The sequence below is a fragment of the Amblyomma maculatum genome, chromosome 1 (genome assembly GCF_055883805.1).
Source record: "Amblyomma maculatum isolate TAMU_Amacu chromosome 1, ASM5588380v1, whole genome shotgun sequence".
Lineage (NCBI taxonomy): Eukaryota > Metazoa > Arthropoda > Arachnida > Ixodida > Ixodidae > Amblyomma > Amblyomma maculatum.
Window position 1 is genome coordinate 172137262 of NC_139344.1, and position 14657 is coordinate 172151918.

The following is a 14657-nucleotide window of genomic DNA, read 5'->3' on the forward strand; positions in this document are numbered from 1 at the left end:
AGCAGCGGGTAAAGAGTGCTCAGTTTTGCTCAGTGAAGAACAGAAGAATCACACAGGCATAAATGACAGAAATGCACATTAACACCGGATGGTGAATAAAAGAAAAAAGAAAAGTATCAGCAGTGCACCAATCGGTGTCTGAAATGGCGTTTAGTTGAGCTCAGCTAGAGGGCTCATGTGCAGCTGATAGCTGCTATTACTATGGGCTAGTGGCCAAGATCAGAGAAGAAAGCTATGCTGTAAGACTATTTTTCGCCTTTGTGATGTCACAGTGGTTACGGCGCTCGACTCCAAAACACAAGCACATGGGACTGAATCCCGGCCGCCGCAGCTACTTTTCGATGGAGGTGAAAAGCAAGGCGCCTCTGTACTGTGCAATGTGAGTGCATGTTAAAGAACCCCAGGTGGTCGAAATTTCCGGAGCCCTCCTATACGGCATCCCTCATATCCTGAATCGCTTTGGATGTTAAACCTTACAAACCAAACCCAACTTATTTCTAGCTTGGCAGCGGGTCCCTCTGATTACTCAAGAGAGTGTCCAAGTTAATGAAGTCGAGCTATGAGAGACACCGTAGTGGAGGACTCCAGAAATTTCAACCACCGGGGGTTGCTTAAAGTGCACTGACGTCACATAGCACACGGGCACTTGGCTTTTCGCCTCCAGTGAAAAGCGGCCGCCACGGCCAGGACTCAATCCCGCATCCTTGGGTACAGAAGTCGAGTGCCCTAACCACTGCACCACTGCGGTGGGTAGTAATGAGGCGCCATGGCTACTAAGTCGCACTGCAAAAAGGACCTTGGTGGTACTTGTTATTTTGGAGCGATACTTCAACGCTGCGTTTTAAACGCCGTATGCTTTTAATGGGTGTATCTCTAGCTTTTACGCGGCTCTTGGAAGTTTTCTGTATTTTGTTGGGCCCTTCATGCACTACAGCAAGGTTGTTTTTTATGCTGTCTCATCAGTACACTCACCTTCCCATCGTCAAACAGTGTGGGAGATGCATCAGTTATGGCTTCTGTGTTTGTGCTGATATAATTTGAGGGGGTACATGGGAAATTTATTTTGGGTGTCAGCAGGTCAGGAAACTCGCAGCAGCCTCAGATTTTGAATTCCATAACACTGCAGTGGAGCCCAAGACTGCCATAGTTAATATTTACGGTTGCCAAAACATGGAAATACTATATAAAGTCTGCTCTGTGCACGAAATATATAACAATATCCCGAGTCATTTCCCACCTCCCCTTAATCAAAATATCTAGTCAAAACCACTGAGTCGTGTCAATCACAGGCTGAAGGCGCACTCACTCGTCAGTTTTCTTTGCTTATGACTTGCTTTCTTATCTGCTTACGGCATTTGCCTTTTCGTCTTGTAGTCGCTGTTCTAATTTTTTTCTCTCTTCTGTGTTTTCTTTTAAATCAACATTTTTTTGTTTTGTTTCTGTAACTGTGTTCACTTTTGAATACAGGCTGATCGCAGTCACGACTTCGAATTGGACTCTTCTATAGCTGCCCTTGCACGACACAAGCTGGGGATTTCACAGACAGTAAAATATTGTTTTGTGACTCTTGAGAGCAATATAAGATCCCATGATCAAGATTGTCAAACCACGCTAGATGCGAAAAAAAAAAGGAAATGCAAACTCTCGAAGTTTGGAAAATTAACCTCCTCGGTTAAATATGCTCATGCTGGATTCCTAAAAGAAGTATACTAAACGCTGGTGATGGGTGGCTTTTGCTAGATTTTCTTTGGATCACATTCATATGGTCCGATATTCACATCTCCACTTTGTGCCGAAATAAGGTGTCCTCCCTGTTTAACGGCCCAAAAATTCGAATTTGTGCTGCAAAGTGCCTTTTTTTTTTTTTCGTGAGCTGCTCCAAATACGGATTTTACTGCTCCAAAAATTGCTACAAATTCTATTTCAGCTCTTGCACCCCTGCTCAAAAGTAAAAGAAAAGACAGTTCTGTGGAAAAACTGCACTGCTTTGTGGATTGCTGATGACGCAAACATTTTAAGTGTAGCACTGGGATGTCCTACATGCACCCAAGCTGTATGCATGCGCATCTGCTGATAGCATGCACCACAAAAGAAAAAGAAGGTCATTCACATGCTCTGTTTTGCTTTTGTGACACCTAGGCAAAATTGAAGCCACACTATACGCACACCTGCAGCATATGATATTCATTACATGATTGTAGGAGAGTTTGTCGGGTGCTAGTTAACGGCAGGATGCCCTTTTGTTTTTTGATATAAGTGTTTATTAACGAAGTAAAGCTGCAGGTGACTAGAAGGCTGTGTACCATCTTGTGTCTCCATATTCCTCATCTGGGTTGCGAGACGACTCCACTTTTCCCGCTGCATGCACTCACTGCAGATGCTTGTTTACATTGTGGGGTTCTCACGGGGCTCTGGCTCCGCTCTCAGAACCGGACGCCCCGCCACTAGCTCTGACCACAGCCGTGGCTGTGAAGAATGACACACCGAGGCATGCATAGCCAGCGGGCCAAGCTGTTTATTGGGAACGCCCAATGTTCTTCCTCGGCGTCATAGCAGCATCCGCGCGCTACAGTGTCGCGGCATCGTCTCTCTGGGTGAAGCTGCTGTCCGCGGAGATGAAAGGGGAGGGGGAAGGAGGTGCCGTTCTCTCACCCCCGCCCTCTCCGCCACAGCGCCAAGGAAAGGAGGCCAGGAGGGGAAAGATGAGGGCTCCCCAATAGAAAGAGAGGGTGTTTGCCATGTCGTGCGGGCAAGGGGAATGTTGAATTCCCACACCCTTCCTCCCTTAATCATGACCTTGCCGTTTTCCCCTTTGAAGCTGCATGGCTGATCCCTCAGCAGGTCCATGCCGCAGGACAGGCAGCTAAAGCAGGGTTGGCTGCCCCCGCGTCGGGCTGGCTTCGCGTACAGGCCGCAGAAATCCCGTCGCTGCCGTCACGGGGATGAAGAAGGGGCGAAGTCTGCTGGCCCGCCATCCGGTCGTGGGCCTCCGGCATGCCCGCAGTGTGATGATTGCCTACAACCGCGCCGATTCCCCGCAGGTCGCAGCAGGCTCCGTCCCTCCATGCACCAGGCGTCTTGCAGAGCTCCGTGTGCAGCAACCACTCCAGCCTGCGTATCTACACGGGCCGGGTTCTTCTCCAACCAGGGTTGAACCGGCGTGTTTGAGTCCGGGAAATCCCGGACGGTGGCGGGAGAGGTCAGAGTGCACTGGTATCTCCTCGCCCTCCCGTTTGCTAGTTATTCGGTCGAGCTCGAATGCGAGCTGCTCCAAGAACATTTGTAAGCTGGCACAGCCACAGGTGCAGCTAAACATCGCCTTCGCCGCTCTCGCCGCCTGAGTGCAAACGGCGTGGCCCGTGCCTGCGCCCGGAGTGCCGGTGTCGTAAATAAGGCCACACGGTGGGCTTGGTCCGTTTGAAAATGCTCAGCACAGGCTTCGCATAAAGGAGCGTCGCCGGCTTGTGTATTGACATGTGCCGGATAACTTCACACGAGACTTCTCGTGCCCTTGCGGTTGACATTAGGCGATTGCGCCTACCTTCCGCACTGTATCATCGTGGAAAGGACTGTCTTCCCTTTGCGAACTCACGCTTCTGGCGTTTGTCCGTCGTTGGCTCAAGCTGCACAGGCAGCCGACGCCGCCGGCGCTGCTCTGCGTGCTTGACCTCACGCTCGGAGCACTCTCCCTTCTTTCAGCGATCGTGCTGACTGAGGGTGTTGTAGCCATGCCCACGGAGTAGCTGTGCGCGTGATCTCACATGTGCAGCATTTGACAATCCTTCAGCGATTTCGCTGACAGTGGGTGCTACAGAGCCGCTGCTTGCGTGATTGCACGTGCGCGGCATTTTTGCCGTTGTCACGGCGACTGCGCTGGCTTCGGGTTTGCAGCGGTGCCTGTAGAGACCACTCTCGGGATCGCTTGCCTACGCGCTGTTCAGCGCATGCAGGGTCCTCTTCTACAGTTGCTTTCAAAGGAAGTACTGTTGGCATGGGTCCGCTGATTCTGCCCGACCTCGGGCCTTCAGCTTGCAGCCGCGAAACAATCTCGGCAACCTCTAACAGTCCCACCCATCTGGGCACTCGACTCTTCACGATCTCTGGTCACGTCGCTGAGTGTGTAAGCATACAGCCATCGGACTTGCAATGTTCTTACCACGGCTGCGGTTCGCCTTCCAATTGGCATTGGCCATAATCTCGCGCAATCGCTTTGCGTAGTCGTCGACATTGGTTTCGACCTTCGCGTTAATGCGCAGAGCTAAGGAAATGGTGTGCCAGTGCACATTTTGGTAGTTATGCGATCTCGCATATTCACCCTAGAGCGGCTTGATATTCCGATATCGGCGCTCGCTTCTTTGCGAATAACGCCTTTCTGTCCTCATTTGAGGCGTCATTGCCTAGCACATATTGTAGCAAAGCTTAATTATAGACCAGCAGGAAGTCTCCAACTCACTTGTAGCAATACCAGCTACACTAGAGTTAATTCAGTGCCAACCACACTGCAAGTGGCTTCACAGTGCAATTTGGCCTGAATCGTCGCGGGGTTCTGTCTCTTCTATAAGACTTGCGACCCTCTTAGGACAAAAGAAAAATTAAATGAGCCCTCCTACTAACCCTTGACAGCTCTTCACTGCTGAACGCAAGCTCGAGTGGGCATCCCCACTCTTACGAGATGCACATGCTTTGGAGGTTTCCACAACAGGGCGCTGCCCGATGCGACCCCCTTCAGCAAATTTGGTGTACCACCGCACCTATTCACATCGCACATGTGACCATAATTAACACTCCCTTTCCGAACGGCATCTGGCTGCTCGTGAACTGACCTGCCGAATATGAGTGACCTCACCGCATATCTATGCGATGCCGCTCCAGTGAACTTGGCTGTCGACTCTCCTGAGCTGGTGAACTTCAAACCTGTGCTCGGCGTGCTTCAGCAGCGCTCTTACCCGCATTCTCCGCCATACAGACTGCGGTTTTGAGCCAACGGGCAAAACGGACTTACCGCATCGGCGGTTCTGGGTGGAGGGGGACAAATGGGCACTTTACTGTGAGCTGGACCAACGGGCCGGCTTTCCCGAGCGGGTGTAAAGGGTAGCGTCCGCAACTGGCAGTAGCTTGACAAGTAGCTCAGGATCTCCTTGAGAATGACTCGTTCGGCGGACCACACCTGCAATTTTACTCAGGCGTATCGCGATAGCGGTTGGAAGCCCCTGCCATCGGGCTAGTCTTTGCATACTGGCCAGGATCGCCCACCCGACTTCGGACGACTTACTGCGTGGAATTCCACCATTCTTCGTGAGCTAGCCTCCCCAACTGGACTGCCAGTGGGGCCCCGCATTGGTGCGCCATTTTGTGGGGTTCTCACGGGGCTCCGGCTCCACTCTCAGAACCGGACGCCCCGCCGCTAGCTCTGACCACAGCCGTGGCCATGAAGAACGATACACCGAGGCATACATAGCCAGCGGGCCAAGCTGTTTATTGGGAACACCCAATGTTCTTCCTCGGTGTCATAGCAGCATCCGCGCGCTATGGCGTCGTGGCGTCGTCTCTCTGGGTGAAGCTGCTGTCTGCCGAGATGAGAGGGGAGGGGAAGGAGGGGCTATTCTCTCACCCCCGCCCTCTCTGCCACTGCGCCAGGAGGGGAAAGATAAGGGCTCCCCGAGAGAAAGAGAGGGTGTTCGCCATGTCCACAACATGGTGGAGGTTAATGCTTTTTAAAATGGCATGGCTGCATCTTGGAAACTTTATGCCCTAATGCTTCACTGTGCTGTTCATCATTGCTTGCTGCCCCACTGAAATGGTTCAGCGTTTGCCGAAGGTTTGATCCCTGCTGAGTCAGCCACTTTTTGCCTCTGCTTTTTGATGGGGGCAGGAAGGAAGGTTCTCGTGTGCTGTGCAATGTTACAATGTTAGTGCACATTAAGGATTCCCAGATGGTCGAAATTATTCCATAGCTTTCCACTACGGCACCTCTTTCTCACTTTTTTCTTTCACTCTCACTTTCTTCCTTCCTTATGGCACAGTTCAGGGTACACGAAAAAGTGTGACAGATACTGCAGTTTCCTTCCTTACAAACCAATTTACATTGATGTTTAGCATTTGTTCCTTTATTAATACTTTATATATATATATATATATATATATATATATATATATATATATATATATATATATATATATACATACAGGGTTTTGAATATTTGGGGGCTGGGATTTAAAACATTCCTATGCAAAATATACTACACCATTCGAGCTGAAATAACGTTCACAAAGTAGCAAAACATCGTCTACGTTATCTGATAAGTGATTAGACATCAGTACTTGCCTAGATTTTCCGAAATCGAGAAAAAACTGCTCTCGGCGGCGTGCACAATTTTCGCAGAAGAGAGTCGAAAAGCTATTTTAACATGGTGCGTCATCTGTCGGGCAGCGAGGCAAGCGCGCCAACGGCCGGAATGGAGCTTGTCTCACTGCTCGACAGATGACGCATCATGTTGAAATAGCTTTCCGACTCTCTTCTGCGAAAATTGTGCACGCCACCGAGAGCAGTTTTTTCTCGATTTCGAGAAATCTAGGCAAGTACCGATGTTTAATCACTTATCAGATAACGTAGACTATATTTTGCTACTTTGTGAACGTTATTTCAGCTCGAATGGGTTAGTAGATTTTGCATAGGAATGTTTTAAATCCCAGCCCCCAAATATTCAAGACCCGATATATATATATATATATATATATATATATATATATATATATATATATCAAGGGCTTGCATTTCTTCTTGCAGGAATAAAAATTTTCGTGAGTATGTTTCTCACGTGATATTTTACTGAACTATATTTCATGTGGCACAGAGCAAGCTTCACAGTGAAGTGGTGCATCAGGAGCACCAAGGGGCTGGGAGGTGGGCGACGTGCCAAGCCACCATACTGGATGTCGTTCATGCTAGTGATGCCTCTGCTAACATACGGGGCATGATTGCTATTGTTCTAGAATGGAAACTGCTTCAGTGTATATGGAAGCGCACCTTTATGATGGCATGGAAGATGACATGTTCTGGTTCACAGATGGAATGGAAATGAATGTTGCATTAAGCTTCTGCACAAGTTTGCACTTTAAAATGTTTGCAGACATGAAAATAGGGTGTGAATTAATATCAGGGGCATGCTAGAATTGCACAATTACGATATGCTGGGTTTCCATTAAATGGAGGCCGGTCAGAAGGCCTAAAATATTATTTTCCACATGTGTGAGGTCCCTCCTTAGTTATGATGACAAGTGCTGTACCTGCAGTAGCCTCTGTCTTGAAAAATTTGGTGTCATTCGATCGCCATGACGAGTGTGCAGAAAAAAAAGGGATCTGAATGACAAATGTCATGACATATGCCTCACCTTGGTGACAGGTCATTGTGCATGCGTTGCATGCTGGGGCAGCAAGAATAGAATCAAGTGATTGTAAGTGACATGCAAAGGTTGCATGTGGTCAATGTAAGGGCAAGCTGCACATGCACATGGCATCAGCACCATCAAGGTAACCACACACTTGAAGCAGTCGTGATGAGTAGCCATATTTACTGGTATGTGGCCACTCTTTGTTGGGGTGGCATAATGCACCATTGTGTTTTGCTGGCCTGAGCAGGTTGGCAGCACAGCCTGCTTGAAGTAACTGATGAATACAATCATATGTTTGAATTACTGGGAGTTTACTGAAATTAATGCATTTTTACTATAGTTGAAGCATTAGATAAGGGTGATGTAGAACTATTTTTGTTATTTTTGCATGAACTTGACCAAATTTGGTGCAGGCATGTAACATTTATGCCGATTTTAGAAAGGCATTTTAATGTAAGCTGGCTGGTATAGTTATTGAGTAATTTCAGTTAAAACCCTTGTGAAGTCACCCTTTGGGCATCAAATAATTAAGGAGTGAGTTGATGTCACCATGCTTGCAAAGGTCTGTTATGGGCAATAAAGCTATTGGTCTTTTAACATTTATTTTGCCTTTTTTAAGTGCTAGCTACTTTTATGAAAATCAGTTTAAAAACTATTAAAGGTATATATCAAAGAAAATAAGACCTTTATAGCACTCTTGATTGTCTTAGGAGTCATGTGCAACAAATAGTCATTCTACTGTTAATGGTTATGGAATCCTGCAGGGATGAGCTACAGCAACTGCACAAAAAGTTAAAGCTGAGAAGATCAACATTGGAGTATATTTCTATATTTGCCTCATTTATTGCCTAATGTAATTTTCTTCTTTTAGTTGGAGATGCTTCAGCCTATGGGAGCTCCAATCTTCTGATTTCTCTTCATGCTTCATGGCGATACTAAGATTCACTGTTGGAAGCCTACGGAATTTGCAATGTACCAGCACCATCAGAAGCACAATTCATATTTTTTTATGGCTGCATGTTAAACGAGCATAATTTTCTTCATTTGTACTGCATATTTTGCTATTATTTTTTGTAGCAAAACAGATGCAGACACAAGGGTTAAAGGCAAAAAATACTATAAGAAATGTAAATATTTTACAAAATTTCCATTTCATTTGCTCTGTCCCCCTTTAGAGGCAGAAATTATTAGAAAATTAATTTAAAAAACTCTGTAAGGCACTTTAATTGGCTACGATAGTTGCAGATCCGACCTATTTTCAACCGGATGAGGCCTCAAATCATGGCATGAGCTTGTGCAAGCGGGAAGGTTGGTGCTTTTTCTCCCCAAGGCCAGCTTGCCAGTTCACATGCCCAGAAAGTATAAAAAAAAAATTTTCACTGCCAAGACAACACCCTTTCACTGGACGTTTTTATAATTTTAGTCATGCTTTCATTGACTTCTTGTTTTGTAACAAACATGGCTTTTGTGCAGAGCAATCCATTACCTCTTCTAGTCACACTGAGACCAAATTTGGCGTGCATAATCTTGAAAGTGTATGCAGTGCAGCTGTTTTGGTTTTAATGCAGTCGGTGATAGTCCTAAGACTCAGTTTTCTAATTATTCAGGCACCAGAAACTGAGGCTTATTCACTAGGTATAAAATTGTCTCAATTTGGTGCATGCCAAAGGCATTGCTTTAAATTGCTTATTTATGCACTGTGGCATGTTAAAGAGGAGAAAACCCATTTTCCACTATTCTGACATGCTTACTGCCATGTCCAACAAATGCGCAGGCATGCACTGTTTTTCACTCACGCATGGCATTTAAGACAGCAAACCATCAGGTTATCTTAAAAACAGATTTGAACTAAAAAACAGGTTTGAAAAGAGGACATTAAAGGCCCACTGTCCACCCTCTGGTCGAAAATATTTTCTTTCCCAGTGACTGTGAGACTTCACCCCCAGAATGCAAGGCCGCAAAATGCTTTTGAAAAGAGTAACTAGTAACGCAGTTACAGCCACCGCAATCACCCGATTCTGTCGTGCTTCACTCCTTCCGTTCCCTCACAAAGGTGTTCCACTTTCCTGCCCGGTCGTCTAGCCTCTGCAAGACAAATTCCCTTCCTCCTCTGCGTTTGGCAGGAGGTGGGGCGTGGTACTCCGCGTGCGCGGGCGAGGGTGCGCGCGCCGCTGGATTCAGTCTGGCCGTAGAGAGGGAAAAGCGCGCACAAGCAATAGACAGCCATCTTTCACCCTCAGACAGCGAGACAGACCAATGGACATCGTTCTTGAGAAATACGTCACAGCTGCGGCACGATGGGCCAGCACAGGGAACGAGAAAGCTTGCTTCCTGAAGAAGAGCATGAGAGAGCTTTGATTTGTATTTTCGTTGCTTTGCGGCGCGCGTCACTGTAGCATTTTGCACAAACTATCTCCGGTACCTGACCGAAACACTGGGCTCCTTTGATTAAAAGGTCCTTCCCTGGACAGTGGCCCTTTAAGCTCTGTGCGTGATACATTTTTCATTCACCTAGCCGTAACATTAAAGAAACAAAGTTGTCATGAAGCATATCCTCCTAAATGAGTTTCTGTTTTAATGTTTTTAAATTTCATATACAAATTAAGTGTTTTTTTCATTACTTTCAGCTACAAATAAAAATGTAACCGCAACAGAAATTTAATCGGCAGTTCAGCTTTGTTGTGTGAATTTTCTGTATGTCATTTTTCCTAAGCTTTAAGCCAGTGTGGAAGCTTAGCTTGTTGCTGTGACAACAGCAATATACAGGCAGCCAGTTAGCTTTTAACTTGCAGAGTTAAAGAAAAGAAAAGGGTAGGAAGTGATGGTACAAAAGGCAGTCACTGTTCTACCATGTAATTTCATTGTTATTGGCATTCCAAAGGAATATTTTTATCTCGCCTGCTTTCTTATGGAAATGGTAAGAGAGCAGCTTTTGTGCTTAACTTGCCATAATGGGTAGAGGGTGGAAATAAGTATTGGTGGGTCAGTTACGATGCATAATGCTGTAAAGCTTATCTTATGTTGAGTATGTTGCATTCATTATTTCAGGCGCTGAGGACAGTGCCAGTGTGCGGGATGAACTGCTGGACCTAATAGTAGGCATGCAGAGCAGACGCATGGATGAGCAACGCACCAGCTTGCCTCAGCTGCCAGGCTTGCGCCGTAACAACCATAACAACAACAGCCTCCATCACCATCACCGAATGTCCGTAGGATCGGTGCCTGAGGATGATTTCTTTGACATGATTGTGCGGTGCCAGGTGAGTAACGGAGATTGCTAAGCTTGAATTGGTTACTTGTAAGCAAGCAGCTGTACCGTGCAAATTGGCCCATCGATGACCTTCTGGCTTGAGGAAGGGAGGGGTAGTTTGAGATGACTGGGAAAATTCACCAAGTAAACAGTTCTGCAGTTGCCTTCCACTCATTTTGTCTAGTCGGCCCATGCAAAATCAGTTGCACCTAAACCTCTTCATAACAAACCTCCATGTAGCGAATTCGTCGATATTACAAAGTTCCTGTTTGGCAGTGTCACACCAAGTGGTGATTGTATTTGAAAATGCTTTGTAACAAATTTCTTGGGGCGGCCAACATTGATACGATGTGTGTATGAATTTGGCCAGTCTTACGATCTTATGAAATTTTCTTTATACTTTACAAAAAATAAATATCAGTACGTGTATGAATTTTGGCCAGTCTTACGATCTTATGAAATTTTCCTTATACTTCGAAAAATAAATATAAAGAATAAGTAAACTCTAGTGGTGGTAAAAGGACACCAGAGTAGACAGTGCTAGAGCAAATGTTCACGGAGAAGTTTCTGAAGCAGGCTAAGTCAGCAACAGCAGAATCGCTTCAAAATTTATTTGTGGCCATGGGGTGTTTCGTTCACTAATCTCAAAGAAGGCTGTCAGATTTCACTTGTGCCTGTAAAATTTTCACAAAGATTTTTGGAAAAACGAATTGCCTAAAAATAAAATGTGTGCTGTCTACATTCACTCCCCCCTCCCTTTTGTCCTTTGGCCTTGAGGGTTTTGTGGATTTAAAAATCGTCAGCATGGCAGGTATGCTACTATAGCTGTTAAACTGGTGCTGAGTTGCAGGAAATTTGGCAGAACCAAGCAAAATTTTCATGATGATAAAATATGAACTGACATGACAGGAATTTCTACGGTCACAATGAGAGGCCATAGCTAACGCCAGGGTCCTTTAGTACTCCTAATGGTTATGACACCCGTCTACGTTTGGTTCGCGGACAAAAGCGGCTGCCAGGGGTGCTACTGCCGATCGGGGGACCGCGAGCAGTTGGCCGCTGTGGCGGTGTATAGTGCGGTTGTTTCCAAGACTCTTGCTTTCACGTTCGTGTTGTTATTTCATTTCTTTATTGCTTTACATGAAATTGAAGCCAGGGTCCTGTATTCAGTGCCGATCCGTAATCGTAGTCTGTTTGATGCTGATATGAACAAAGCACTGCCAGCAGAGTCACAGCTGGCTCCTAAATCGCGATCATCGGGCTGCTGCGTGGAGATTTGTTACATTTATATTGTAGCTGAAGAAGAGGAAGTACAAGCGTTCCGTGAAGAAAGAAGACGCTGATGCGGGCAATCTTTTTCAATGGTCTGGGTATCCCCGTCGTCGCGCTGGTTCCTGCTGCCGCCCTGCTGACCTGCGGTCGCTGTCATCGTTCCGTCCTCTGGCTAGGACGTGACATTTGGTGGAGTCGCCGGGTACGAATCCCATGCAGCGTAGCTCTACACGTAATTCAAACCCGGTCTTAAGTCCAGGCCGCCGAATTTTCTTAGAGTCTGCTACAGCACCTGAAAGCCGCGCCAGTCGACGTCAACAAAGCCAAGCTCCAGAATTTGGACTCTTGCCCGAGGGGAAGACCGCCAGGGCTAACGTCACCATGGCATTCCAGCCGCAGCAAGCAGACAGTGTGGCTGCTGCGCGGATCATCTACGTGCCGGTGACCCCAAGAACTGTCACCCCATTTCGTGGCGATGGCCTGGACGATGTTGAAGATTGGGTTCAACATTACGAGCGGGTTGCGCGCCACAACGGGTGGACCCCCGATCAGTGCCTTCAGAATATCTACTTCTCTCTGGAGGCAACGGCACGGTACTGGTTCGAGAACCACGAGGCCTCGTTGACCTCTTGGGAGCTCTGCAAGAACGAATTGGCCCGCACGTTTGCGAACCAGCACCGGCGACAGTACGCCGAAGATCTCCTCCAAGCTCGAATTCAGGGCCCTGCCGAAAGTGTGAGAAGCTTTGTAGAGGACGTGCTGCGCCTAAGCACTCGCGCGTACCCACAGGCTACGGAGAAAAGGAATGTGCGCGCCTTAAAGGTCCACGGAAACGGCCCCCAAGAAGCCACTGATAAACGTGTTCAGTGTGTAGAACACATCCTTATGAGCATTAACGCAAAGTATATCTCCTTGGAACAAAGCCAGCAATTTATTATTAATTTTTAAAAACAGCGTTTTTTGAAATTCGCGGGCAGAGAGACTGTCGCTTGGCGGTGTCGCATGGAACTATTTCCTAGTCCCGTGACGTCACGGGTCGGTTGACTGGCAAGGCTTGCTAGAAGCTGCCATTCGCTGCGGTCACTGCAACCATGACGTCACGGACACACTTCCGGTAGCTGCGAAAGTCGTCTGCTCGTGAGCTGCTCGAACTCTGTGTGGGCTGTTACACAGCTCGCCGCCCTTATCGGTTAGGTGGCCATTGCCCATTAAGTGCAATAACCGAAGCGACGCAGGGATCGGCAGAACGAAGCTGCATTTACAAATATCTTATTTATATAACTTGGTTTCAGGAGTATCGGAGTGTCGTCCGACGAGGCGTCAACAGCACGGTCAAGCACCGCACGATGGCAGCACCTCCTCGACCGCCGTAAACACCGCCGCTGTGGCCCCTCCCCCCGCATACCGTTCGCGAACGACACGTCGGATCGTTAGCACCGATGTCCGAAATAAAGCGTGCTAAAATTTGTTGGCGTCTGGAATACTGAGCCGAATATCAAGTATAAAGCCCTCGTGAGGATCGCTGACGCAGTAGCAAATCGCTGGTAAGAGCGATAGCCGTGATACAAGCTAGTTTCTGCTCAAGCCAGCTGCCGCTGGTGCATTTCGGCTGATCCGATCTGCTCGTACTAGCCCACACAGAGTTCGAGCAGCTCACGAGCAGACGACTTTCGCAGCTACCGGAAGTGTGTCTGTGACGTCATGGTTGCAGTGACCGCAGCGACCGCAGCGAATGGCAGGGAAAAGAAAAAAAAACTGCCGACGGAGCACGCGCCGCTGGATTCAGTCTGGTCATGGCGAGGGAAAAGCGCGCAGCGAGCGGTAGACACCCATCCTTCTCCCGTCAGTCAGCCAGACGGACCAATGGCCGTCGCTCGCAGTACGTACGTCATTACTGTGGCTCGACGGGCCAGCGCAGGAAACGGGGAAGCTGGCTTCCCGAAGGAGAGCATGAGAGAGCTTTGAATTGTATTTTCGATGCTTTGCGGCACGCATGTCACTGTAGCATTTTGCACAGACTATCTCCGGTACCTGATCGAAACACTGGGCTCCTTTTCTTAAAACGGCCTTCCCTGCACAGTGGCCCTTCAAGGTGTAAGACAAGACGTCACTTTGACTTCCCTTACCCCGATCGAATGACACCGTTCTGAATTTCGACGTGCTTAGGAACACATTACAGCACAGTACCGCAGTCTTTATGATAGCAATGTAAGTTACTTTCTTCAACTTAGCCGCCGCTGTTATTGGTAATGTACATGCACAAAATAAAAAAGCGAACACCTCGTACATTGCAATTTATTCACATACTGTTGCGTAGTGATGATGGCAGTTTGGAACTGAGGAAAACAGTGAATGGTTTCCAAAAGAATTGGCAAGACTACATTGAGACTAGATGCCAAAAGCAACTACAATACCCTGGAACAATGTGGAAGCAGTGAGGCGTTGCTTCTTTCTGTTGGTCAATAACTCTGGAATCGGGTCGCATCTTACATAGAAATGTAATGAAGCCTCGTACCGGTGGACTTTGAGCCGGAATGAACAGTGCAACTGCGCAGCAATATACTACAAAAGGCAGAAGTGGGAGTCACAGTATATAAGCTCTCTATATTTTACCTCCGCTGCCTGGGCACTTAGTGTGCAGAGTCGCTATCAGCGATAGAGTGACAAAAAATGTAGGCAACGTTTCAGAAAGAATGAAATCTGGCATCATTTGGGGATAGAGTAGGGCGTGGCTTTTTTTCAT

General features: G+C 47.4%; 1 protein-coding gene across 1 annotated transcript in view; it reads left to right on the forward strand.

The window, feature by feature from the left end:
- The window catches only part of pins (G-protein-signaling modulator pins), a 68782-nt gene that overhangs the window by 37378 nt on the left and 16747 nt on the right, over positions 1-14657 (forward strand). Inside the window, exon 11 of the mRNA XM_084589615.1 lies at positions 10441-10652. Within this exon, the coding sequence (XP_084445741.1) occupies positions 10441-10652 (212 nt within the window). The remainder of the gene's footprint in view (positions 1-10440; positions 10653-14657) is intronic.